The 26,981-nt window shown below is 38.9% G+C and overlaps 1 protein-coding gene across 1 annotated transcript; it reads left to right on the top strand.

Moving 5' to 3' along the window:
* The first annotated feature begins 431 nt into the window (after positions 1-431).
* On the top strand, positions 432-26,981 carry LOC144658101 (uncharacterized). The gene is made up of 18 exons (XM_078518432.1): positions 432-488; positions 1,052-1,123; positions 1,243-1,314; positions 1,684-1,755; positions 2,289-2,360; positions 3,387-3,461; positions 5,430-5,501; positions 6,959-7,030; positions 7,520-7,591; positions 7,941-8,012; positions 8,949-9,020; positions 9,103-9,174; positions 9,360-9,434; positions 14,405-14,476; positions 15,089-15,291; positions 15,967-16,092; positions 18,750-20,312; positions 25,864-26,981. The coding sequence occupies exons 6-18, from the start codon at positions 3,427-3,429 to the stop codon at positions 26,238-26,240; spliced, it is 2,883 nt and encodes a 960-aa protein (XP_078374558.1). The 5' UTR covers positions 432-488; positions 1,052-1,123; positions 1,243-1,314; positions 1,684-1,755; positions 2,289-2,360; positions 3,387-3,426; the 3' UTR covers positions 26,241-26,981.

The raw sequence follows: 26,981 nt of genomic DNA, 5'->3' as shown, positions 1-26,981 counted from the left end.
GAACTCCCTCCGTTTGAGTACGTTGTGAAATCGCACTTCTCAAGAGATTGATAACAACAAACACAAATTGAAGTTGTTTTTTCCAAGAAATAAATGAATAAACTGTTACCAAATCGAGCTGGAATTCAAAAGTCTTTTTTTAAGGAGGAAGTCATTAAAACCGGGAGAAAAAGCCTCAGGGCAAGGAGGAGATCCAATAATAAACTCAACCCGCATACTCACAGCCAAACAGAGCTAGTCTAAAACCAAACGTGCCTCGATCGCGCACGTTTTCCCGCGCTATGTGCCGGCTTTACGCTTCTAGTTTTGATTGGTTTACTGAATTGTCTGTGTCTTTGGTGATTCACCATAGTAAAAACAACTAATTACTTTGCTTTTGGCTTTACTACACTCAATTGAAAACTGCTCTATTTTAGGGATTTATCCTCAAATGCTATTACATTTCTACAAGGCGACGTGTTTCCAACACTGGAACAACTGGAAAGGCTGTAAGAACCATAACCTGAGATCACGCCCTCCCACTTTTGTTTTCACTTTTTTCTCTTTCCCTTAAAAAAAACTCCTGATCGCAGGTTAGTAGAAGCACTAGAAGCAATCTAGAGAAAACAAACACTGCCTAGTAAGTACCTATAGGGGTGTAATAAAATGGAAATCAAATATCAGATTTCAATATGTTCATGAGATAAATAAGAAAAGTGCGATAATAAGAAAAATCAATAAAAAATATTTAGATGTGTGTGTAATATTGCTGAACGTTGCCCAATTTGAAAATAAGTGAATGAAAACGTTTCGAGGCCTCCCCGTATAGGTGGTTTTCACTGTCACGCCACTGTCACGCAGCAAAAAAATAAATCCAAAACTATTGAGTAAAAAAGCCCAAGAATATTACAGGGTGTAGAAAACTACTAAATAAAGTTTTTTCCAAGTCTCAAGACAGTATGTTGTTCCGTACTCGAGTGTTAAAGAAATCCAATTTTAGTGGTAATTATAGTCTCGTTTGTGATATTTCTTCAATACTTTTGAAAATTTTTAAAATGTCGCACTTTTACAGGTTTCTATCATCAAACGCTATAACATTGCTACCTGAGAATGTCTTTGCCAACGTACCAAATCTGCGATCGTTGTAAGTAAACGGTATTGTACTGAGTACACTGAAAGAAGGTATCTCATTAGTTCTCATTAGTCCGTCTGTCTTGATGGACAGTTCTGATCAGTATACTCCTTGAATGATGACTTTTTCAGGATTTTGTCCTCAAACAGTATTAAAATTCTGCCTGACGGAGTGTTTGCCAAACTTAAAAATCTGCGATCGCTGTAAGTGGACCACAACCGTCTGATGACTGTTATTGTTAATGTTGCATTTTGGAACACTTACTTTGTTTTTTGGTTCCACCGCTGATGTGCGTTTATTGCGTTTGATCGCGCCATGCCTACTTTCAGGAAGTTGTTTGCACGTCACCATGTATATTTTCACAATTGGTGGAATAATACTAAACATTTATTGGACGAGATGGTCGAAGGGTTTAACTCGGGACGACCGAGAACAAATCCAGCTAGTGCCAGAGTGGAGTGGTTAAACCCGAGACCTCCGGATTACAACACCAGCGCCCTAAACCACTCGGTCACACCGCTGCCTTCTAACAACTACAATAAACAAACTCAATGGTTGTTATCCTTTCACAGGGAGTTGCGTCAGAACGGTATTAAATTTCTACCTGATAGGGTGTTTGCCACACTGAAAAATCTTCTGGAGTTGTAAGTGCATATCGTGCATATACCGCAATACATCCCCCCACCCGTTATTTTTAAGCGGTTACCAAGAACCTGCATTTTCCCAAGTATGCCTAGACAGGTCATTACATGAAAGGTAATTAGCGCATATTAAGGCTATTTAGGTTCCTCATAGGTTCTTAAATTCAGAAGAAAAATTTACATTTTTGTTAATAGAATGTTCAGTGGTATTCATCCTTTTCCTACATTTATATTTTTACGATTCTATCAATACGCAATATTTTATAATTTTCCACATTGACATTTACATTGCAACTAAAGTGATCAGACTCCAAGGTGTCTCCATTCCAAAGAGGATCCAGAACGCCCACTTATCTTATCGATTTTTATGTTCTTATAATGAGGTGTTCAACTTATACTCCTAGTCGCTTCATGCTACATGAGCCGAGGTAACCTTCGGCATGATGGGCCACAGGGCTTGCACGCAGGCTTTACACTCAAAATTGACCGACGTGGTCGACTTAGAGTTTTACGTATCGAACGATATCATTTTACAGGATTTTGTCTTCTAACAAGATTAAGGTTGTACCTGACGGAGTATTTGCCAACGTGCCATATCTGAGGAGTTTGTGAGTTTACAGAAGCAAACCCAGCACACATCAATAGTTTAAGCAGCCCTGTTTTCTCGTATTGCAACTTAAAGTAGAAGACACAAGATAACTGTTAACAAAAATCGATAAGTGTGACAAAGCTTGTTGAACCATACGACTGCGCTCTTATAGTTATAGTTAACAATTATTCAACGAGCGCGCGTTGGATATGAGATGGTAAATAGGAACGAGGCGCGTAGCGCCGAGTTGGCTATAACGAACAGCGCGAATAGAATAATTGTTTAATTAAACACGCCCAAATAATTGCAATATTTGAGCTCCCTAGCTGTTTTTTTCGTTGTTGCGCATCGTCTACCACATTTGCGGTGAATGGTATATGAGATCATGTACCATTGCCTGTCAACCAATCAAAACTCACGAATTGTAATATACCATTGCTAGTTTTTAATTAGCAATTATTCCACGATTTCGGGTTGGATATAAGAAGATAGGTAGCCAATAAGACGCGTAGCGCCGAGTTGGCTACAACTATCTCATATCCAACAAGCGAGAGTGAAATAATTGTTTCATTAAGAACACCCAAACAATTGCCAAATTTGAGCTCCCCGGCTGTTCTCACTGACGCATATACCTACCATATTAATTTGTGGTCCATGGTATATGGGCTCATATACCATGGCCAATAAACCAATTAATACCATCGACCATATAGACAGCTAGGGAGCTCAAATATTGCAATTCGTTGGCCGTTTTTTATAAATTAATTATTCCACTCGCGCTTGGCGGGTATGTATGGAATCGTTATAGCCATCTCATTATACAAAGCGTGCTCGTGGAATAATTGTTAAATATCTCAAAAAATGTCAGTGGTAATTTCAGTTAATGTGGAAAAGAGCATCAAATATGATAAATTACTTTGTGAGAAATTTTGTCCTCCGAAGTCTTCCCAAAGTTTTCATAGCAACCTAAACTTGGTCACCTAGTGTATCTTTTTGTAAGTGATTGTTATTGAGGTTTTACTTATGAAATAATCCCATTTCCCAGATATTTGTCCTTCAATGCAATACAATTTCTACCTAACAACATGCTTGACATACAGAGAGAGCTGATGTTTAGTCTGTAAGTGAAAAGTAGCAGAACCTACTATAGGAATTAGTGTGAGAAAAAATGTGAAATGTGTGTGTGTGAAATGTCTACGGGATAATGATGTCTACGGGATAATGATGATGAAAATGTAGATGCCAATGACGATGCTGCTGCCGATCAAAAAGGACGGGAATGTAATTGAAAGGCTTGGAAAATTTCTGTCATTTCTGTCTTAAATTAACAAGTAACTCCAGCAAAAATTCTCTGCAAGAGGGTATACGTTGTATCATTCCGAGACCGGATCCTTTCAGGCACATTAGGGGGGGGGGGGGGGGCGTACGATTTTTATTCACGCTATAAGTAGTGTGGAACAAGTAAACGCAGCAAACGAGTCAGTTCTCTGATACTTATCAAATAGTGAATAAAAATCGTACAAAGCATTTTCTATGCTGTAATGTGTTTATTTGATAGGGACTGAGAACTCGTCTCGTCTTTTGGTGCGGATGGAGATGATCAATTGGCTGATGTATTCATTCAGCTCAAAAGCCGAAGTATCTTATGGGTTTCAGATTTTCGTTCTTCGTTTTCAAGAACCTTTAAAGCAATCTTACATCTCATTCATTTTTTTGAGCGGTGGTTTTGTTTCCTAGCTAGTTCCAAAATAAATTCTTCAAATGAGCAAAGAGAAGCAAACCTTCCCTCTGCCCAGTCGTCAAAGCGCGCATTTTCTGTGCATGTACAACGGCTGACGTTCCCTTCAGTAAGTTCGTCCACTACCAGTAAAATTTCGTCGTTCGCGTTGCTGATTAAACGAACGATATAAGTTATTTTCACAGTAAAATTTTGTCGTTCGTGCTCCTGATTAAATCAGTAAAAATTTTGTTCACTGCAATTTTCGTACGTGGATAAATCTCAAGACCTATGAAATAAAAAAAAAAACATACCTTATTATAGGAAATTTAGGTCGCGCAGGACCCTTGCAGTCATTATGTGTGTATTTATTTAAAGAGCCTGCACGAACTGCAACGACTGAAGCCGAAAACAAACGAAATATTCATAATATTATTTTCTTACGGTTCTTTGTACAAGTAATTACGTGCTATTGTTCTTAGCTTTGTGTCTCGTGCGCTGGGACAAAGCGAATTATCATAATTATATTCACAGCTTTGAATATAGCACACGTTATTGTAAACATTGACTCGGAAGGTCTTCGGAAGCCTCAAAACCTGCAATTTTGTGTCCAAGTTTTCTCCGCCAATATAGACTTTCAGGAGTTGATCTTTGAGGAACACAAACTTGGTGTATTCTCAGTTGTGTTCTGACAAGAGCGAATTTTGAAATTTCCTTCACAAAATAAAGGTGGCACGTTTCAAAGTTTAGATTTCACATTTCTACACTCTTTAAAGCCATAAACTCCAAGCAGTTTTTGAAATCGAAAATTTCGTTCTTGTCAGAACACAAAAGAGGTTATGATTTATCACTTGGTTATATAATCATTTAATCCGGTGTGCTGTTCTAGCTGACAACTTGGACACAAAATCGCATTATCTGCAGTTAAACTTTCAAGAGCTTGTAACATCACAGTCAACGGTCATCTCTCAGTAAAAAGACAATCATGATGTAATTCCATCATCCCTTAATATCCTTGACAAATTTTAGAGGAATCGATGTTCAAAATTTAGCGAATTAAAGCTTTTCAAGATAGCACCCCGTCAGGAAATTTGGCTAATGAATTTATTAATGAGCAAGAGTCCAGCTAGGCTCAGTTTCCAGCCGTGGGGGTTTCGGTGCGCCCGCGATCCTCTCTGAGCCTAGGTTCCTGCGCGACCTTAACGATTCATGTTATTAACGTGAATCTGACACAATTTAACTGCATCGTTATTTCCAGCCAATTTACATGTAACCTAGCTCTCCGTCAAATATAAATATAAAAAATGATTATCCATCCATACAAAAGTGCTCACCTTAGAGGATTACGTATTAAACAGTGTTGTTTTGCAGCGATTTGTCTTCAAACAATATTCAGTTTCTTCATGACGAAATGTTTGCCAACATGACATATCTGTACAGCTTGTAAGTTAAGACAACTAATAGTAGCGCAACTCAACCTACATGCAATCATCTATATAGTTGTCCATATTCTTCCTGTTTTGCACCATTCCTTTTTACAAAAAAGTCAAAAAGTCATATTTTTTTGGCGAGATCGAAAAAAAAGTCGGAGGTATACAAGCTACATGCAAACGAACTTTGTCATCTAATGCAGTGGTACACGTATACAACCTTTTAAATCAAAACTTCTGTGAGCAAATGGTGATACACTTCCGTCAAACAAAACTTATTATGTCCTTAGAGCGGTTTTCAATTCAGTGTCTTAAAAACAAGACCAGAGTAATAACTCTGGCCAATCACAAAGGACACAGACAATCCACTGAACCAAGCGCGGGAAAACGTGCACGAGCGAGTCACGATTGGTTTTGGTTTTAGTTCTGATTGGCTGAGAAAGTGGCGCGAGATTTTTAAGCCAATCACAAAGCAAAATGTAGTAATGCAAAACCAAAGCAAACGCAATTTACTTTCGACACTCAAGTGAAAGCCGCTCTAAATGTGAAGCGTTTGCTTTTACTGTAAAATGCAATATAATTCAATCTCGAGCTAAGCCGATAAAAGAATAGAGGAAAGTTCTTTAGTAGATTTGTGCTGGGCTATTATTTACTATTATTATTCAACACATGCACTCGCTGCCCATATTTGGTCAAAATGTTAACGATATCTCTAGGTAGGTAGGTAGGTATTTTATTTAAAGTCGGTAACGTTGGGAGTGGTTGCCCAATCTCCCGAGCCAGGGACTCATGTTAAAAACGCACGACTATTTACAATAAAATTAATTACATAACTATTACATTAAAATCTGTCATCCGCACATAACAGATATCCTGCGATATACGTAGGTTACGAAGATTCGTCCGAAATCTTGTAAAGCGCTGCATAATTACAGTTTTTCTATCTTCAAAATGTGTTTCGTTGACAATTTGTTGAATAATAAAACAATTATCCTGCTCAATCTTGCGGAATATAGTCTGATTTTAGCCTACTCGGCCTACGGCCTCGTCGGCTAAGTATCAGGCGATATTCCACTTGATTTCGCAGGATATTTGTTAAATATTTATAAGTGATCGTTGATGATGCGTAAATACTCCACGTTGGGCGGAAATTAGCGCAGAAAAATTGATATATTGTATCTGATGTATTTGATGTATTTGATATCTATTCTATGGTTTCCAACCTGTACAAGCGAAAAACTACGAGAAATAACTAAGCTAGATTTCCCCATTGAAGTTCACGTAACGTTGGATTGCTTAATAACTTCCTATTGTGTATAAAACAGAAATTCAGGTAAAGCTGCAGGTGTGGATTGCTTAAACTTTCTATTGCTTTTTATGTCAACATCATCAGCCATTTTGACAATAGTAACTAACCATGAAATGCAAAAACGAGCAGATTGTTTTGTTTTTTGAAATATTCTTTTACAGGGATTTAAATTCAAATGCTATTAAATTTCTTCCGAATGGAGTGTTTTCCTCACTGAAAAACTTGCAATTGCTGTAAGTAAAACATCGGCGTACCAAGCACACAGTAATTGCGTAGTCGTTATATTAATACAGGTTCCTTTGTATACTGTAGTCCAGTATTGCAGAGATAATTAATCGCCCACAAGGGCGATTCGTGTTTTACCCTTTGGGCGTCGTGGTCAATAGCCTCCTGTCGGCCAAAAACGAGGGGATAGCCTGGGCCTGCTACTGAAACTGCTACGGGTGACGAATATCGCAATCGGTTTCATTTCAGTTTTGACAGTAAATTGTTGTAGGCACTCTGACCCTTTCAAGTCAAAGCGGATAGTTAATTATTAACCGGCCGATTTTAAGCTTCTCAAGCTTCTTGTTAATATTTGAAACCACATGCGGCTGTACATATGTTAAACTTAGAGAATATTGTCTCCCTTCTGATAGTTTGTACGTATGCCAATTTGATGGTAGAAACCATGAGAAGTAGAAACAAATTGAGGATTTTTCTTGCTAAATATCCTTTGACAGGGACATGAATTCTAATGAAATCGAATTTCTTCCTGATGGAGTGTTTGCTACACAGGAAAAAATTGAAGTTCTGTAAGCGAACCCAGGCGTACCTAACACACAGTAATAGTTGCAGCATCATTACAGAGATGTGTTAAGTGACGAGGCAATTTTATGTTAAAGGAATACAATTTATGAAACACATAACTGAAAAGCTTGATATTGTTGGCAAATTATTTTCGCTCTGACAAACCTGTCAAATCTGGAAGGTTGGATAATTTCCGTAAATATATTCATAAACTGATTTTAGAAAGATTAAAACGTTTTTAACCGATTTAAGTCTTCATCTCTTATCCCGTCCCACTTCGTGGTTGCAATCTTTTTCCTGTCTACCAATTTTTTTTATACCATAGACGGACCAAGTGCTTATTTTAATCCATAGAGATCTCTCATTCAACAATATTCAGTATTTACCGAAAGACTTGTTCTCTTCTTTGCGGGATGTTGTATTTTTGTAAGTAACGACTCATAGCTTTCTTGTTAATGTTATAGATAAATTGTTAACTTAACCCTTAATATGCTGAAATTATTCCTAAAAACGCGTTTTTTTAACCGTTAATCGATTTTCTTGACTCTACGGTCCAAAAGTTCTCTAAATTTGCTAAAAATGCACTTTCTGAAAATGCAGGAAGATTTTGATGAAATTTCCATGTAAAAATGTACAATATTTTACTTTGGCGCATGCGCATAAGTCAAAATTTGGACTTTTTTTTTGCTGAACCGTTCCGATTTTTTTCCTTGCTCCTTTCCTTTTCGTTTTTCTCTGCTTTCTTATTCTCACTATCTTTTACTCTGTGCTCCCCTTCTACTGGCCTGAAAGTTTTGATCTGAATCAATGGAAAACCCTGGAAAGGAGATCATGATCAAGTACGGGTATTTTGGCCTGTTTTAGCACCAATTTTACACCAAAAACTGATCGCGTTTTTTTCGATTAGCCCTGTCGGAATGCAGTCAATATTGAAGATGGACAGTCCTGTGGAAAGATCTATCCAAGCTCTATAAGATGCAAATCACAAAAATCTGCTGACGTGTAAATTGGTGACGTCATAAGTGGCAGAATGGCCATTCCTCCAAATCCCGGAATAATCCGTGCTTAGAATGATAAGGGTTAAAGTGTTCTACGACTTGAATAGCGTCTCAGTCTGAATATATTATCAGGAAGAATATGAAAAAGACATCGTAAAAAGTATTTTTTACAATGATCATGCAGGCGTCTCTCCAACAGTCATCCAGCTATTGTCTGACTGAAGAAGATGAAGGGGGGGGGGGGGGGACGGCTGACTGAAATCCTTCAACCTATTTACTTACGGTATTCATATGTTAAACATAGATTGTCAATGAAAATAATTTACACTTGTTTTGTTTGACTCTTAATTTTCATGATTGGTAGATTTTTGAACAATAACAAGTTAAAAGCTATTTCAAAAGGAACTATTGTCAACAACTTTATTCTTAAAGAACTGTAAGTGCTATGATGAGTATGTGCATATTTTATTTTTAAAAAGGTTTACTTGTTTACTTTATGTTTTATGTTGTCTTTAAAGTTTGCTTTCGGACAATCCTATTGAGACGATAGAAAAAGAGGCTATTACAATTGGAATTTACAGTTTTCGAATGTAAGTGAAATTTGCCAAGAATAGCTTTTTGGTTTCTTAGCACAAAACTTAAGCTGTAGGCATTTCTAATTTTGCTACCTATAAGCTCTATTTGACAAAACGTAAAATGGATTCGTGTTTTGAAAAAGAAAGTTGTTCTCTTTTACTGTTTTTTTAAAGCACAATATTTGTTTTCATTTTCTTAGATATCTATTAAGGACGAGGCTAAAGATATTGAGTCTCGAGTCCTTCGTTGGTCTCCATGGGCTTGATTCTGAAATGTAAAGTATCTCATTCAATCCATTAATCAATCAACTAATTTATTAATGTCATGGCGCGGAAGGAGGTTGCCCTCTCTGTCCGAGCCAGAGGGTCATGTAAAAAGCGCATGACAATAATGAAATATATTAAAAACAAAGGTACAACTAGTAAAAATAGTAAAATGTAAAAATACTTTAACCCACCCACTCTGTTATGAGTAAAGAAGTACACGTCCGTACACTTCAAGAGTTTATTCTCAAGTACTTTTACAGAACATGTGAACTAAGGATCACGTGATAACAACAACTACACAGGACAACCAACTTATCATAACATCCCCCTTCTTAAGCTAGTTGGCTATCTTCTACAAGGTTAAGTTAATTCTAATAACAACTGGAACAAGCAGTAAACAACTCAACTGTTGATAATCCTACGATTACAATTCTTTCTACATAACATAACCCTTATGCCAACTCGGAACAGATCTGACCCGTGTAGAGCGACGTGGACCTGAGGGAACATCATTGTCAGGAGGGTTGTGTTCCGAGTTAGCACTGTCTGACTCTGCAGTTACACTAGGAAAGTTTGCAATGGTTTCTGTAGTTACAGGTTCTGAATCATTGCTTATATCATCATCTATTGTTATAGGTGGCTCCTGAGTAAGATGAATATGTCGTCTATTTCTACGATACTCTTTACCAGTTTCATCAGTAATCAAATATGATCTAGGAGTCTCATGTTTACCTTTAACTACAGCAGGTGATAAATGTTTGTCACCTGGTTTCATAAACCTTACACTATCCCCTTCCTTAAGTTGTGGCAATGGTTTTGAACCTTGCCTATCATAGAACTCCTTATATTTAGCTTGACGCCTTTCTAGTAGTACAGGAATGTCATGACAAATCTGTGGCACCAACATCCTAGGGTGAACAGGAACCCTGGTCCGAATTTGCCGACTGAACAACATTTGGTTAGGTGAATAAGGGAAATTGCTTATGGGGGTGTTGCGATATTCCATAAGACCTTCATTCAAATTGCACTCTTTTCTAAGCAAGTTTTTAACAATATGAACTGCCTTTTCTGCAAGACCATTAGCTTGACTATACTTTGGACTGGTTGTTACAATATTTATGCCATATTGTGTAGCATATTGCTTCATTTCTCTAGAGTTATAAGGCATGTTATCTGCAACTAGAGTTTGTGGGTATCCATGTCTTGAGAATATTTCATTCAGACTCCGAATGACAACACTGCTTGTTTTCCCATTAAGCCTAAAAGCCTCAATATACTTTGAATAATAATCAATAACCACAAGGTAGTTTTGATTTTTATATTCAAGGAGATCAGATGCAACTATTTGCCATGGTAGTAGTGGAACTTCTCGAGTTTGCATGGGTTCTTTGGGTTGCTTACTCTGATATTTCATGCATTTTTCACAACTAGACACCATTTCTTCAATATGCTTGGTCATGCCAGGCCAAAATACTGTCATGCGGGCATTGGCTTTGGTTTTTTCAATGCCACAGTGGCTAATATGCAATTTCTGGAGAATATCTTTTCTCCATGCAGATGGAATGACAAGCCTGTTATCCTTGAGTAAAATTCCATCTGTATCATGAATGTCATTCCGCACATCCCAGAAAGATTTTAGAGGGGAGGGTACATTGCGTTTGTGTTCAGGCCAACCCTCTCTGGCATATTTGTGTAACATTTGCATAGTAGGATCACTGTAGTTAAGTTCTCGTAATTCCATCAACTTAACATCTGAAATTGGGAGATTGGTGATCACGGAATGAATGAAATGCTCCATGTCATGATGCATGTCACTGTCAATAGGAGCACTGGACTGATCAAATGCCCTAGGGAGAGTATCAGCAATGTAAAGAAACTTCCCTGGAACATATATGACATTGAGATTGTACTTTTGCAAACGAAGTCTCATTCTTTGCAATCGAGGAGGTACTTTGAAAAGAGGCTTTTTGAAAATGCTTTCCAGGGGCTTATGATCCGAGAGCACCTCAATTTCTGCTCCATATGTGTACATGTTAAATCTCTCACACCCAAAAACAATTGCTAAAAGCTCTTTTTCTATTTGAGCATAGTTTGTCTCAGAATTTGACATAGCACGTGAAGCATATGCGACTGGTTGGTTCTGTTGCAACAAACATGCTCCTAAGCCACTTTTACTGGCATCAACTTGGAGTGTGGTGGGTAAATTTGTGTCATAGAATCGTAGAACTGGAGCACTACTTAAGACTGATTTGAGTTTTGTAAGCGCAGTATCGTGCTCTAGATCTGGAAACCAAGCCCATGGTACACCACACTTAAGCAAGGATCGCAATGGGGCAGTTAATTCCGACATGTTTGGGATATACTTAGCAAGGTAGTTGATCATGCCCAATAACCTTTGCAGGTCTTGTTTGCATGATGGGGTGGGCATGTTGTGAATAGCAGAAATTTTTTCTGGGTCTGGTGAAAATCCCAACTCACTAACCACTTCACCCATGTACTTGACTTGGCTAACCCGAAATTGAATTTTGTCACGATTGAATTTAATGTGGCGCTCTCGTGCTCTGGTCAGAACCTTGCGTAGGATCAAATCATGTTCTTGTTCATCCTTACCTCCAATGATAATATCATCAAAAATTGGTAATGCACCTGAAATATCACCAAAATGTTTCTCAACCATTTTCTGGGCCACTTCACTTGCACATGAAATACCAAATGGCATTCTCTTAAACCGGTATCTCCCAAAGGGCGAGTTAAACACGCATAAAAATGAGGATTCTTCTGTGAGCTTTTGGTGCCAGTAACAATTTGGCATGTCAACAACTGAGAAAACTTTGCAACCGTTCAGGGTGTTTGAAATTTTTTCAAAGCTTGGAGGTTTGAAATCTTCCCGTTCTATAGCTTCGTTTAGATCTGGTGGGTCTAAACACAATCTCAGCGAATTGTTTGGTTTTTCAACAATTACTAAATTACTGACCCATTCAACCGGTTCTTCCACTTTGGCAATAATATCATTTCTTTCAAGGTCATTTAAAGTTACTTTGAGTTTGTCCAACAATCTTAGGGGAACATTCCTTTGTGGTTGAATGGTGGGAAGACTATTAGCCTTCAACTTAATGTTGTATTCGCCCTCAACACATCCTAAACCCTTAAAAACATCCTGAAATTCATCCAGTAGGCTAGGTTTTGCTTGAACTTCATCGACATTGAGACCTATTTGTTCTACTTTGTTATTCAGGCTGATTAACTCTAGCTCTAAGCACGAGTCTAAACCCAGGAGAGGTTTCACATCATTACGAAGGACATAATACTCCAAAGGAGTTGTACCCTTACTCTCGTTTACTTTCGTGTCAAGAAAACATTTGCCCACTGTATCTAATTGGTGCCCCCCAAATGATTTGAGTAACATGCTTGTTGGCTCTATACGGGCATTTAACTCATTTGCCAAACGCATGGACATTACATTACATTCTGCACCCGTATCGAGTTTGAAAGTGACGGGAACATTATTAACTAATAAGTCTGACTGAATGTTCCTTCTAGTGCTACCTTGAATTTCCTCGATGTACAGCCCCTCCATTGGTTCTCTGTCTTCACTCAGTTCAATTTGTACGTGACGAACTCTTCTTTCTTCCGTACCATCCTTCGGCTTGAGACAGCACCGAGCATAGTGGTTTCGTCCGTTGCATTTGAGACACGTGGCGCCATAGGCGGGACAATTTCCTCTGTTGTGAGACATGGCACAGAACTTGCATTTGAGAATTTTCTTTGAGTCTTCCTGTTTGGATTTTCCGGTGTCTACCGGCGGCTGTGTTTTCTTTACGGTATCAATGCTGCTCTCTTCGGTGGTTGGGGGGGAGCTGAAGATTTTAGATTGTTCTTTGGATTGTTCCGTAATTCTGCATAATTTTATGGCTTTCTCGAGTGTTAAATCCGTTTCTCGTAGTAGTCTCTCTCGGAGCTTTGGATCGCATATTCCAACGACAATTTGGTCTCTTATCAGAGATTCTTTAATCCCCCCAAAATCGCAGTAATCCGCTCTTCGTCTAAGATCTGTGACAAATACGTCGATCGGGCGACCTTCTTGTGCTGTCGTTCTGAAACGGTATCGTTCGTAGATTGTGTTTTTCCGTGGTACACAATACGTTTCAAGCGCAGTTAAAATGCCTGCAACGGTTCTTGCTGTGATATCTCCGGAAATGCCCGGTAAGGTTTTCAGCACTCGTCTTGCTTTGTTCCCGAGAACACTTTGAATGGTTGCTATTTGTACGGCATCGTCCTTTTCGTGTAGGCCGCTCGATACCCGATACAATTCCCACGCTTCTTTCCATTCATTCCACTCTTCTGCGAGGTTCAGACTATCAATATCCAATTCCGAGGGAGGTTTAATGCGTTCCATGTTACAGTTCAGAGTCAAAAAGTTTACTGTTGAAGAGATCCTGGTACCATGTTATGAGTAAAGAAGTACACGTCCGTACACTTCAAGAGTTTATTCTCAAGTACTTTTACAGAACATGTGAACTAAGGATCACGTGATAACAACAACTACACAGGACAACCAACTTATCATAACACACTCTAAAACTAATTGTGGTTACAAGAAGGATCAAAATCTTAATATTAAATATTGAGGCATATTCCACTAAAACAAAAAGATTAACTTCGCTCAACCCAACTTCCACCAACCCAACCAAGTAATGATCTACCGACATAAGGCAATAAGTTAGTTTAATTACTAAAACTTCCACCTCTCAAACAAGTAAAAATAAAACAAGAAAAAACAAAGAGTGAAACTCCATTTCTCAGAAAAAAGTTTTGTTGACGTACTAGCCGATCGGTACATCCTTAACGACTATCACTGTTCGAAAGTTTTCTTTGCATAAGTCACCTAAAATCAGGAGTTTTGGATTGAAATTGTGCCATGGAGTTCTTTTAGTTTAATCTTTATTATCATGCATGACAAAGTGTTTCTTTCTTTCAGGGTGATGACAAATAGAACCCTTAGAACATTGAAATATGAGTTTCGAGTCCAAAGACGTTGCACAATTTATCTGTTAGTACTTTTCAAGACAGAACGAAAGCGTTTTACATGAATGTGATAGAGTCTCAACAACGTAACTAATAGGAAGAAATAACGAATGCAACCTAGATTATGGACTAGGAAGAATTCGAAATTGTGTCTCCGGTTTTTCTGTGCCACTGACTGATTTTAAAGACATTCCGGCTCTTCAAAGAGGACACTTGTTTAAAAGAAAACTCTGTTTAAAAGCTTTCTCCCTCAAGTATCTTTTATTATTAACAGACCTCCTTACTTAGCAAATGGTTCACGCTTAACCTTGCACTCTCGAGTTTTGGTGCACGCGGGAAGTTTGTTGAGCACGAAAGAAGCATACCAGTTGAATTGCTCGAGGAGATACCCCAGAGCAACTTAAGCTTCTCGAGTGCTCTCCAAACGTCCCAACATCATCAGATGCAGATCATTTCTCTTTCAGCGGGGGTGGGGGTCGTTTTTTAGTGGGGGGGGGGGGGGAGCGGGTGAGGGTTCATTACTTTCGTCTCTTTACAGTTCGTCATGTAATAGCGTCGTCAATTGAATAATTTTTGATGTCATCACGCGTGCCATGCATCCTAAAAATGTTCTTTTCTTTATTTTTCTTTCAACAAGAAATCCAGTGTATTCCATCAATGAAGCAATCAAAGTCAGTTGGAAGGAAAGCCCCTACCTGAATGCTCCTCTCGAAGCAGCGGGATTCCGTGGAATACGTGACATTGGCATTTATGATTCTTACACATTTCTTCCGTGTCCCCTGGGAACATTCTCCAACCTTTCTTCTAAAGGAGCCGAAGGATGTATACAGTGTCCTCCAGGTATCTTTTTTAGTCTTTGCTGCATAAAGGATGATTATTCAGTTGAGATACGTTTTCTTCTCCCTAGCAGAAAAGCTAAAACGACGACATTTGGAAAGTATCTTGCTGCATTTATAACAAATATTAAGTTGCTTTTGGTAATGTTGTATCTCCCTTTGCTAACACGATTGAATGTAACAATGTAATACTTTTCATACAAAAAAGTGAGGTATGGTAATTAAAAATCTTATCAAAAGAATTTATTTCTAACAACACTCAAAACAAATTTCGAAGGTCCAATGGGTCCCTCTGAACCGAATAAAAGACGATTTAACATTTTAGCAACACGCGAGAGTTTACTCATAGTTTACTTGGTTCTTGTAAACGTTGAAATTAATTTTCTTCATTACCTTCATCTTAACCTTTACGCAATACGATTTAAATTATTCTGACTTGGTTTTTGTCCAACTAAAAAAAATATTACTCTTACTCGATTATCTGATGGATTCCGTCTTAACCTTCAATTTATTCATCGAAATAAATACTAAACTCCAGTCCAGTCTTCCAGTCTTGGCGTTATAGGAGTTCTTCCTAGTTTTGCGTTACATTTAAGGTTAAGATTATTTTACCTTTTTTATTCCCTTGAGCTCTTGGCCAGTTTAAAGTGCATGTTTATTTTTTACACTCCTTTTCCAGGAGGATTTTATTCGGATGATGTTGCCTACGTGGCCGAAAGCTGCAAGTGGTGTCCAAATGGCTCGTTTGTTGCATTTGATAAAGCACCGGGAACACAACCACAAGATTGCAAGGCTTGTCCGCTAGGTAATAATGAACATGAACAGTTTGCAGAAATGTCATTTTCATAAGGGCACGTTTTGGACGGACTGGTCAACTTACTTGCTGATTAATTTAATGAACTATTTACTCCTTTTACAGTGGAACCTCGATTTAACGAACCTTTATTTAACGAAAACCTCGGTATAACGAACGACATTCTTCAGCCCGGCCAAAGTTACAGTAAAATATATCGAGCAGAATCCTGATATAAGGAACCTCGACATAACGAAATCCCGTTATAACGAACACAATCTGCAAATCCAAAGGTAAAATGTACCTCGATATAACGAATTTCAGTTAACACGCGACAAAAAATGAATGTTGAACGGACCAACAATGATGAAAATACTTGAACCCTAACAGGAAAACAACTTCAAAGACATATGCCCATTCCTACGTGGAAATTAAACATTAAAGCACAAATGTAAATTTTGACAGTCGTTCAGACAGTTCAGATCATTAAATACTGGGTAGTACAACAGTAGGTCACAGCGAGAAAAACAGTTATTAACTATACCTTGATATTACGAACATTTTCGTTGTTTTTCCGCAAATTCGTTATATCGAGGTTTTTGATATAACGAACCCTCGATATAACGAACAAATTTCCCCAGTCCCTTGGCACTTCGTTAAGGTGGCTCGATATAGTTTTTTCTGGGCCATACCTACAATTTGCAATTGGCCTTTAAACGATCTTCCCTGACTCGGATCGATATGAAAATTACACCATATATTGGTTTTAGATTGAAATTTGATTTAATATACCTTTTAAGGTAATCGATATTTCCATGGCAACGGTAAACAGAAAATCGCCAAATGAGTAAATCCTGATTTTTGCGTGAATCAGATTTACCGCTAAAAAACTTATATCAGCATCTTAAACTATGATGTACTGCAAATAAAATATTCAAGAATTAAAAGATTCTGTATGTTTGATTTCGAATAAATCGCAAAAATGTTTCAAATCGTAGTTTTTGCAAAGAGATAATAAACGAGCCGAGATACAAACACTACCTAGAAGAAGTAATCTCAAAAAACGGAAAAATGTGTATTAAACTTATCTTTCGACGTCGTGAAAGTTTTGTTGAGTTTCCACAGCGCAATGCCTAGACAATAAAAATAAGCGGCAGTAAGACACAACGTTTCGATGTCATCCTGACATCATTTTCAAGTGACAAATAAAATAACGGTTCAACAGTGTTATATATGCCTAGAATTTGATTTTTTCTTGCGACCACTCGTATTGTAATTTTTAAGTAATTTTCGGTTTTAAGCGTTTTTTGAAAAATCTATAAAACGGCTCGATAGATTTTCTTTAGACTTTCAGCACGCGTACTTGATTATGTAAACTATTTAGTCGCAAAGTTTTATTATCATTGATTCACTGGAACGTGTTCAAATTAAACGATAAACTTGCGTTACAATTCACGGTTTATAAAATCGTGTTAAAATATTCAAATTAATGTGCACTACATTCCTTTGTGAGAAATACAAAAAGCTCCACCACGGGTAACAAAGCACAGAATGTAGTGCACATTAATTTGAATATTTTAGCATGATTTTATAAACCGTGAATTGTAACGCAAGATTTTCGTCGATTCGAAGGCCTCCTTTATCGTTTAATTTGAAAACGTTCCAGTGAATCAATGATAATAAAACTTTGCGATAAAATAGTTTACATAATCAAGTAAGCGTGCTGAAAGTTTAAAGAAAATCTATCGAGCCGTTTTATAGATTTTTCCAAAAAAGGCTTAAAACTGTAAACTTACTTAAAAATTACAATACGAGTGGTCGCAAGAAGAAAACAAATTCTCGGCATTGCGCTGTGGAAACTCAACAAAACTTTCACGACGTCGAAAGATAAGTTTAATACACATTTTGCCGTTTTTTGAGATTACTTCGTCTACGCAGTGTTTGTGTCTCGGCTCATTTATTATCGCTATGCAAAAACTACGATTTGAAACATTTTTGCGATTTATTCGAAATCAAACATACAGAATCTTTTAATTCTTGAATATTTTATTTGCAGTACATCATAGTTTAAGATGCTGGTATTAGTTTTTAAGCGGCAAATATGATTCACGCAAAAATCAGGTTTTACTGATTTGGCGGTTTTCTGTTTACCGTTGCCATGGAAATATCGATTACCTTAAAAGGTATATTAAATCAAATTTCAATCTAAAACCAATATATGGTGTAATTTTCATATCGATCCGAGTCAGGGAAGATCGTTTAAAGGCCAATTGCAAATTGTAGGTATGGCCCAGAAATCGAGGTTTCACTGTATGACGGTATGAACGAATGTTCTGAATGACGGCCTGGATGAATAAATGAATGAATGAATGAATGAATGAATGTATGAACGTGTTAAGTCAGTAAAGTCAGCAGAGTCAGATTCTTAGAGTATTGGAGTATAAAAAACGAATCTCTTGTCTATGAAGTAAAAAACAACTGGACACCCTATCTTTTTTTATTTAGACGAAGCTTTTTCTCATATATTTTATGTAGAGCTCAGAGGAATATTTAATTCCATCTGTTGAGATAACTTTCTCTTTAATTAACTTTCTGACTCTCAGTTTAAAGTATTTTTAGTATAGGTGGTTCCCTAAAATCTCACAGAGTTCATTTTAAAACTTCAATAGGAACAGAAACTGACTTCTTCGCTGGATACCGTGCTTGCCAATGTTTGGAAGGATTTTATCGGACCGATATGTTCGATAAATGCTACAAATGTGGACAAAGTGGACTGAAATGCAAAGATGATTACGCTTCGTTGAAACCTGGTTACTGGCGGGAATGGCGAAATGAGACACATAAAAAGCGTTACCGATCTTTTATTGCTAATATGTTGACGTCTTCACCAGCATTAGATGCTTTGAGCGTGAAATTCCCTTATCCGATACCAACGCCTTACAAGTGCCCAGTTGAAGATTCTTGCATGGGTGGTCTAGATTCTCCTTGCAAAATTGGGTATAAAGGCCCACTCTGTGCAGTTTGCAGCATAGGATACTATAAGCAGTTACAGATCTGCACAAAGTGTCCATCAAAGAAGTGGATTGTGGCCCAGTTGTCGATCATTGCTGCCATTTTATTTATAATAATCGTAGCATTAGTGTGGACGAATAAACGAAACAACACGAAGGCAAAAGAGATACCACTTATAGACAGATTTTTTTCGAAACTCAAAATCTTAATCGGCTTTTATCAGGTCACTTATGGTTTACTTGAAGTGTTCTCGTACATTAAATGGGCAGATTCCTTGGAGGATATCGCCAAGTATTCTGGAATACTGCAGCTAAATATCCTTCAGATTGCACCCATTCAGTGCCTTATCACAGGACTACGCGTCGACGCATTTGGAAGCCTATTTGCGACAATGGCAATAAATGCTTCTGTCATTGGCTTATCTGGCATCTATTATGGAGTTCAGAAAGCAATCATCTTGAAAAGCCGACTCCTAGAGGTGGAAGAGAAGTCTAAAAGAATATCAGAGTCAAAAGAGCTGGTGTATAGAAATATATTTTTCTTCCTGTACGTGACGTACCTGAGCACGTGTTCCAAGACAGCCGCTGTCCTGCCCTTTGCTTGTCGGACACTTTGCCGAGATGGAAACGTAGAGTTCTGTCATAAATACCTGAAGGCAGATTACAGCACAGAATGCCACGGTTCAAATTACTACTATTTGCTCATCGGAGCGTACATATCTACTGGCTATATCTTTGCCCTTCCTGTTGCCTCATTCACTGTCCTTTGGAGGCAACGAAGGGTAACATTTGCTACAAGAGACACCGGCACGGCTCTGGACGCAGGGTGTAACATGGAAATGATAACAGGGTTGCGTTTTCTTTTTGAAAACTATAAACCCCGTTCATGGTATTGGGAACTGGTTGAAATGTCTCGCAAAGTTGTCCTTACATCAGCTCTGATTCTTGTTGGACAGGAGAGCAGATCCTATATTGGTTTAACGCTGGTCATTGCCGGCATGTATGGAATGCTTTTCTCCTGGATGCGCCCTATGCAAGACGCTTTCGAGAACAGACTGATGGTCACGTCCCTTGCCGTTACTGTTGTCAACTTGGCTGTTGGAGCCGTCAGTAGAATTCCAGAAGAGAACGTAGCAGGTTCAGGCGATACTTACACGGACGCATTAATATTCAAGATATTGATACTTGGCGCTAACACTATGGTGGTTAGCCTACTTGTAGGTATGATAACACGAGATTGTCTAATTGGCTTGCGTCGTGGGTCGTGGGTCGTGGGTCGTGGGTCGTGGGTCGTGGGTCGTGGGTCGTGGGTCGTGGGTCGTGGGTCGTGGGTCGGGCCGCGTCGTGGGTCGTGGGTCGTGGGTCGTGGGTCGTGGGTCGTGGGTCGTGGGTCGTGGGTCGTGGGTCGTGGGTCGTGGGTCGTGGGTCGTGGGTCGTGGGTCGTGGGTCGTGGGTCGTGGGTCGTGGGTCGTGGGTCGTGGGTCGTGGGTCGTGGGTCGTGGGTCGTGGGTCGTGGGTCGTGGGTCGTTGGTCGTGGGTCGTGGGTCGTGGGTCGTGCGTGTATAAGCCGAGTTACCAGCTATCTCTGGATTTTAAATTTACCGAAAAATGTGTGACGCTTAACAAGGCCGAAAATTTGAACTCACTCATTCAAAGACCTCGGATGGAGGTGTTACAATGTACGTTGCATGAGACTACCGCTAGAACTTCCCCTCTCCTTCCCCTTTGAACGCCGGCCACGCAGTTAGCCACGCAGGCTACTAGTTCGCAGAAAAACTGAAAAATCTTAAACAAACAAGAACACCCTTAAAACGATTGCATCGACAAGGACAAGTTCCTTCAGTTTGGCTGATAAGCCGATCAGCTACTTCTATTTCTGCCATTTCATCTGTGTAAAATCGGAATTTTAATCAGGGACCAGTGTGTGGATCAGTGGCAAACTAGTGTCGAAATATTTCCACTGGGTTTCTTGTTTCTTGGTTTCGCAGGATATATGCACAAATAATATGAATGGTCTAAAATATAACTTTAGTCAGTTCGACAAAATGAAACGATCATTTCGCTACAGTGCTTGACATTGCAAGTTTTGATTTCCCTTTAATCTCTTTAAACGCAACCTTCGAGAGTGCATCTGCAGCCTCAAGCTTCAATTGATAACGTAAGGTCAAATCTCGACGCACCCTCACCGCATTCAAACGTCTTTATAGGCAGCTTTTCTTCCTATTTCGGGGAATTTCGTCATATCTGATGTGTTAGTATGAGCAAAAAATAGCTGCTGAGTGTAAATAAACATATTTTCACAATTTTTAATTGTACAACATACAACAGTGTACAACAACTACCGCTCGCGAATCCTTGATACCTTTCGTTTGACATCTGTCACTCATTTTAACTTTGACCTAAAACACGTCACGATAACTTAGTCACGCGAGAGTCACGCTTTCCTGAACATTCCCGTTTTCCCAGGTATAAGAGTGTTTTTACTTTTTAATGTTTTACATCTGAACCAAAGTGCTTTGAAAAAATGGCGCAGAGAAGTCCACATATCACCATTTTCAAACATTTTTTAATAAAGCCCCAAAAAGCTTCGTAAATTGTCACGATACCGGTAATGTATGAAACTTTAAATTGTGAAAATCAAAACCTTATCTTTGAAGTACTTGTCTTGTTTTTGGCATATTTCTGTCGTTTGACCGCGGTCGGCGACAAACCTGCAAGTTCGGATTCTGAAACAGCAGCATCGATTTGGCCTTGTGAAACAAATCTCTAGTACTTAAAATCGGCGTACAATTATTAAGTCATTTCAAGAATATAAATAATTCCTTTTGCTATAGTGCAAGTTTTGATAATGCTTCCGCAAATGCTTTCAGCAAACAAGGTACATTTCACCTATTTTTAACCAATCATACTTGAGCGTTCCCACGCCACTAATTGGATCACTGGTAAGTAGCGATCAACGGAAAAGAAACTCTTATTTTTTCAATTAGAGGAATAAAAAGTTGGCCATGCACAGGAAAAAAATTCCATTAGGTGTTCTGTAGAAATCCCTTAAAGTTAAAAAAGATGTGAGAAGTTGTAACTTTTTCACTTGAAATGACCAAGAAAAGCCACGAATCTTTAAAAATTATAAAATATATTGGCTAGCGTGACTTCCCTGATAAAATTGGAAAAACAAATAGATGAAAATCATGATCATTTAATCGATATGGAATGAAAAACCGCCAAGCTACCTACATGAAATCGTTCAATAAATTTGTTGTTATCAAATTTTTGCCGATCAGAAAATTCTCAGTCGGCAAACAGCCTGCACGCCAAGGTCAAGCTAATACTTGCAATTTTCGGCCCACTTCCGTAAAACTGTCCGGCAGACATGAAGGGAAAAAAGCGAAACGGTGGGCACGACATGAAAGAAAAACATGTTTTTGTTAATGAGAAAAACGGTATCCAAAAATAACAAATCGGTGAGAATGCTCCTTTACATCGGGGGCGAACTTGCCTTGACCCAAAACGCACGACCGACCCACTGCCCACGGCCCACGACCCACGACCCACGACCCACGACCAACGACCCACGACCCACGACCCACGACCCACGACCCACGACCCACGACCCACGACCCACGACCCACGACCCACGACCCACGACCCACGACCCACGACCCACGACCCACGACCCACGACCCACGACCCACGACCCACGACCCAAAACGCGCGACCCACGACCCACGACCCACGACCCACGACCAACGACCCACGACCCACGACCCACGACCCACGACCCACGACCCACGACCCACGACCCACGACCCACGACCCACGACCCACGACCCACGACCCACGACCCACGACCCACGACCCACGACCCACGACCCACGACCCACGACCCACGACCCACGACCCACGACCCACGACCCACGACCCACGACCCACGACCCACGACGCACGACGCACGACGCACGACGCAAGACGCACGACGCACGACGCACGACCCACCCACCCACGCCATTTAGTCTGACCCTGATAACACTGCTAAGTTATTGGGTTATTATAGAGGAATTATAAGCAGTATCTTAGGCATCAATTTAGCACCGTTATCGTCTAGGTAAATCTCTAATACGAATGAGTGACTTTCTACGCAATACGATGGAGGATGACATCCTTCTTTCACAATAGGACCAATAGCCGATGACATCACAGATAGGATCCCCTATCACCATATGCACCGACGTCACAATATTCTTACCCAAAGCCGCCTGCCCTAAGAGTCAAAACTGCTTAGCCTGTCAAGAATCTTGCACTCCAAAAAAAAAGAAAAAAATCCGTGAAGCCGAAGATTGGATTTGTTATTGAAATCCATCCCGGAATATTGTTTCGATGCTTGAAAATCCGTTCAGTTTTGGATTTTGCATTTTATTGGGAAATCCAAATCACGCCACGCACACGCGCGGGCTAGAAATGTGTAAGTTTGGTTTCCATGAATGAAAGCGAATTTCATCTTGTTTTGTTTGAATCAAGTACGCATTTGTTTTCGGAATTCAGGATTGGACTTCTAATCAGGTGATCTGTCGAAAGAAAATAACCAGGCTTTTGAATTTTTGGACTGACTGAGAAGAACGGTGCCAACGAATCGGCAGCGGACAATCGCTAACAAGATCTTCGGAAAGAAAATTAATCTTGCTCCCTTCAATCGATATGCACACTCTCAACGAGAGAAATAAAAAGTAATTAAAATTTTTATTGTTTGAATTCTTCTTCTTCTTTTGTATCATTGTCGTTTTTACGTGTCGGGCCGCAATCTTTACGTCCAACCGGCAAAGTTTCTTCAAGGTCAGGAAGCATCGCTGTTGATAAATACTTATTCGAGTTTGTTATGGTATAAAACAAATCTACCACATTTTCCCATGATCTACACTCTAAAAGACCATAGAAATGACGCCATAAAATGTCCACAACTTTGCAGTGAAACCACTCGCCTAACGCCAAGTGGTTCCACTTGAGTTTCGAATATTTTTGACGTCATTTCGAATAGAAAAATGTGGTCGATTTGTTAAAGAGACAATATGAACGACTTGCGTACACGTTAATGCAAGTCATTCAAACATTGTCTTGCATTTTTTAACGGACGTACTTGTAAAGGCACGTAAAAAATTATTCGTTATTGAAGATTCGCCATACGTTTTCGTTGCGTTGCATTGCGTTAGCGGCTGTGAATGGTGCTGGGGGTAAGTAATAGAACTATGGTAGGGTTGACGTGGCGGTATTAGCGATAAAGGAGTATAAGAGAATTGTGAAGATTAAAATAACAAATTAAAAAGAGAATCGAGGACAGACAGTGGATTGAAATTAAATAAATAAATAACTCATCATTATTTTTCTTATAAAGATTAGGCAAGTTCTTCAAAATTAACACAGCAACCTCTTCATACCTGGTACACTATCCTAATATCGATCGTCTCCTTTTTTCGACGTTTTTGCTTGTTTACAAGCTAAAAACGTAGAATAGGGGTTAGTGGACAAAATTTGGAACCACATATTTGTAAACTCTCAAGGGACTTTTTTTAATTTATCAAGGGACTGTTTTAATTTCTCAAGGGATTACTTTCCGCTGTGGGTGATCACTTGCGATCTCGTGAAAAAAAACGTGACTTGTCACATTTACAAACGTTATATAACAATTTTAAAAACGACATGTCAGCTTTCTTATCTCAACGCACGTGTGTCTGAAAGGCGATCTATAAAAAGCTTCGCACAAACAATGGATTGCGTAACTAAAACACGAATAAATAATCACTAGCACTTACATGGTTTAAAAATTACAAACGTCAAAAATAAACCATACCAAAAAACTCGCTCTTTTCAAAGATATTATTGAAGTTAAAACAAATGCAAGAGATGGGGGCTTCTTTTAGCTTAGGAGCGGTTAAAAATTAGGCCAAATTTGGTCGCTACATGTAAGCGCAACTCTATTTCGTCATCAGCCTAGGTCGTTAGGGACGTGACCTCGCGTTGACAGGGAATGACAGCAATGTTGTATGAATCGGCTTTACAACATGCGATCGTATCTACGCAGTTCGAGTGGAATTTCAGTCAAAGACAGCAAAATTCTTTCGTATTTCATCTTCAAATATAATTCGAAAGCATTCACTGTATATATGGCTTTTTTTTAATCCTGGGTCTTGATATCCGACCCTCGCAGAGCCTAGACAAAACGCAGCTTGAGTGTAACGATTTGTTTATGCCGCAATTATATGCGCAATGTTTTCTCCGACAGTAGTCGGAAATATCCGTATTTTTTTTTTGTGCTTTTTCGTGGAGCAATCGTAACGATACGGCCTTGAACACATTGAACAGCGGTCTACCCGGCTATAACAATTCAAATATGGCGTCGCAAAAACAAAGCGTCGAACGCATATTTTGCTGTTTCATTTGCTAATTTCGCTGCCGTAATCGACTGCCTCGAAAGGTCCTTGCAATTTTAAAGTATAGAATTGTCAGATCTCGGTGAAATTTGCACTGTTTATTTGTGTAATGTTAAGGAATATGTGTATAAATACCCGGCGCGGACGAGCCATTTTTGACAAAATTATATGGCTGCATTTCCTCCGCGAAGATAGGAAATTGTTAAACTAAACTACAAAGAAACTGTAATGATAAGTTCGAAGAACAATGCACAGGATAAACCTTCGACTCATACTTCATGCAAAAACGTCGACATCTCGAAGAGACTTTGATTACACCTCGTAATCTATATTTTTTTATGCTTAATTTTCAGTACAATACGCTGTGATGCTGTTCAGCTTCCTCAAGGAATGGAGAAAAAATCCACATTGCTCTTTTTCTTGCTGTCTCGCTTTGCTTATGCCTCTCCAGAGTTTGCAAGGCGAAATGTCTGGTTTGGTAGGAAGCGACGTTGTTAATGATCAAATGCAGACAGGACAAATAGCTGCGCCCACTGTAATTGATGCCATGAAAGACGCCGGCGCTATTGATCTAACTCTTAAAGAAGGTGAACAAAAAACGGATGACGTAATGTTTGCCGTGCAGAGGGGAAATCGTCAAGACGCCAAGTGCAACAGGAAAAAGTGCAACAAACAGATACAAACAGAACTGTTTTCGCTTTCCATCACAGTGGAGGACACACAGTTATAAATCATTTTTAGTACTATATACATGCATATGTACATTTAATTTGACTGTCAGGATCGAAACAAACCAATTAGGCTAAGTGATTAAGGCTAAGTTCAATGTATAGCAATACTGGCCAAACAAAGATTATTTAATGTTGTCAAAGTTCTAGTTAATGAATCCCAACTTGGTGAGGTTAACTGATATTCAAATCAACTTAGTCTGCTATAAGCGTTCATGTATCCGTTCGATGAAACTATTCGATCTTGTAGTTTGTGATAAATGGTCAAAAAAGCAATATTAATGTTATGCAAGCTTATGAAAACATTTCAGAATTACCTTTTATAGATAGCTTATCTTAAGCTAAAGACAACGAAAGACACGTCCTGTAGTTGATATATAAAACAACATTTTAAGTTTGGTAAATTGTCACAAATTGTTACGACTTGGTACAAAGCATTCTTTGTGACAACCGGTCAAACCTCGTTATTTTTGCGTTAGATAATTTTGATGAATTAGCCCGGGCCAAACGTCGAACTTCACATGAAACGAACTAAACTGAGCGTTTCATGATAAGTTTGACGTTTGACTCAGTTAAGTTTTTCCAACTGAATAAAGATCGACCAACACGTTCTATCCGTCGACAAACGTCGATCTTTTCATGAAACGAACTTAATAAATAAATTTTAAATTTGTATGTTAATGTATTTTTAGCCTCGAAATAGTCGTTCTTGTTGCTCTGAATTTGGTTCGACGGTCGGTTCG

The sequence above is a fragment of the Oculina patagonica genome, chromosome 6 (assembly GCF_052425735.1).
Source record: "Oculina patagonica isolate OP01 chromosome 6, crgOcupat, whole genome shotgun sequence".
Classification (NCBI taxonomy): domain Eukaryota; kingdom Metazoa; phylum Cnidaria; class Anthozoa; order Scleractinia; family Oculinidae; genus Oculina; species Oculina patagonica.
The sequence above is the reverse complement of the archived record's forward strand: the minus strand, read 5'-3'. Positions and strand labels throughout refer to the sequence as shown.